Here is a 1,836-nt window from a genome sequence, read left to right on the forward strand (position 1 = left end):
TTAGCCCGGTACCGAGGGAGGGCTTTCCGAGACCAATGCTATCAAGAAGTCACTAGACTGACTATTATTGCATCGAGAAAGAGTGAAAAGATCTCCCCTCAATAACTTATGTTATTCTTCTTCTTTTTTGCCGCTAGCCCTCCCTCTCTTTCAACGCTTGGCCACTCGATTGCTATTGTCGCCTTGGAGCCCGCCCTTGGCTGGTTTCACCCCTTCTCTAGTAGCCTTGCCTGCAACCTTGATAAATTCTTGTGTTACTTATGAATGAAAGGAAATTCCTTGCTTTAGAAAAGAGAAGAGCGCCAACGGCAACAGCTAATTCATCTAAATCAATGGCACGTGGGACAGGTGAGGGAAGGGCGGGATGAAGCAAGCAGCCAATCCCTTGCTGGGCTGGTTAAAAATTGCAGCATCAGTATTCATCTTATAAACACCATGGGGTGGGGCCTGCCAACCTATAGGTGTTTGCACTATTTTTAGCTTCTCCTTCTTATACTCTTCGAAGAAGCTGATTGCTTTGTTCACCACATCCACAGGATAGTTCTGTATGTCCTGGAACAGCAGCAAATTTATATCACTCCATAAAGCCCATGCAACTACTAGCATAAGTTCCAGCTGCTCTTCATCAAGACACTTCCCCATCTCCTTCACCCAATCTGAGAAGTTGAGAGCCTGCATCTGTTGAGTATGAAGGGCTAATGGGCAGAGTAGCCAAATGCCAGATGCCCAGGGGCAGCCCTTTAAAACATGAATGGTAGATTCAGGCTCCATTCCACATCTGTCACAAAGCAGGTCAACCTCCACCTTTCTTTTCCCATTTAACTCGTCTTGCATAAAAAAAAACCACCTAAATCCACATCTAAAAGGGAGCCCGCGAGAAAAATGCCTCCTCTATGAGATCTCGGTGCTACTGCCCAGCCCCACCTTCATTTTTTTCGAATTACGACTACTCGACTTTTTTTTCCTAAGCTAAGGGGAGGAGCTCTTCTTGCGTAGTATACCTTTTACCATCAATTTCAGGCTCGTATTAATAACCAGTATAACCCCGGACCTTTTGAGCAAGCGCTATGGAGATAGCGAATGCTAGCGTTAGCCCAGCCATCCACATTGCAAGAGCTCTGGGTGGGTGTTCTTTCCATTGAAGCTTCACTGGCCACCTCCCTGGCTTGCTCACTGAGGTGGTCTACTAGCTGCCTGACTTCTGCGGAATAACTTGCCGGTTCCCCGATTTGCGTTGCCTCCGCCAGCTGCTGTAACTCAGGGATGCTTGGGGGTGTCTGTGCTAGACAGTCCCACCATATCGCGCACCCAAGATATAGCGCTGGTAAGATTAAGCTGAGAACTTCCGTGACGTGCTGCCCTTGCCCCGACCCCGCCTGAGTGCTCTGTTGCCCCAGGTGTACCTGTAGCTCTCTGGTCTTGACCCACGGCCTAGGAGCTTTTTATCTCGTAATGCCCCGTAGGCCTCTCTCGGGTGACCTAAGCATTTGGTACTTCGATCTTTTATTAGGTTGGCGCCAGGTAAAGTAAATAAGGGGCTCAAGAATCCATTCCCGCCGGCATCTTAGTATATGCCATTCCTTCCGTTCCTAGGAAATTCGACCTGAGGCCAAGAATCTGTATATGAAAAATCACTAGATGACAATCGAAGTCCCTCTTTCTTTATTCAAAAAGGCTTTTCGCCCTCCACTTTGTGCCTTGAGGCTGGCTTTGAGGAAGAAAAGCTGCTGTCAACTCCAAAACCTCTGGGTCGGATCCTGCCCCACGTGGTCCTCACTTCAGGTCCCACATCTCTCTTCCTTTGTTTGATTTCCCTAAAATCTCTTGCCCCTTCTA

At 48.1% G+C, this 1,836-nt stretch overlaps 1 protein-coding gene across 1 annotated transcript; it reads right to left on the minus strand.

Annotated features, from left to right (window-relative positions):
• Positions 1-324: 324 nt before the first annotated feature.
• LOC146876139 (uncharacterized) lies at positions 325-771 on the minus strand. Its single transcript, XM_085669597.1, has one exon. The coding sequence runs from the start codon at positions 769-771 to the stop codon at positions 325-327; it is 447 nt and encodes a 148-aa protein (XP_085525723.1).
• Positions 772-1,836: the final 1,065 nt, after the last annotated feature.

Source organism: Vigna unguiculata, unplaced genomic scaffold (assembly GCF_037176805.1).
Source record: "Vigna unguiculata cultivar grain cowpea cultivar isolate G323 ecotype 2 unplaced genomic scaffold, ASM3717680v1 ptg000093l, whole genome shotgun sequence".
NCBI classification, from domain to species: domain Eukaryota; kingdom Viridiplantae; phylum Streptophyta; class Magnoliopsida; order Fabales; family Fabaceae; genus Vigna; species Vigna unguiculata.

Bases quoted from the DNA above. Each gene is read 5' to 3' on its own strand.
- LOC146876139 (XM_085669597.1), bottom strand. From the start codon at position 771: ATGGAGCCTGAATCTACCATTCATGTTTTAAAGGGCTGCCCCTGGGCA.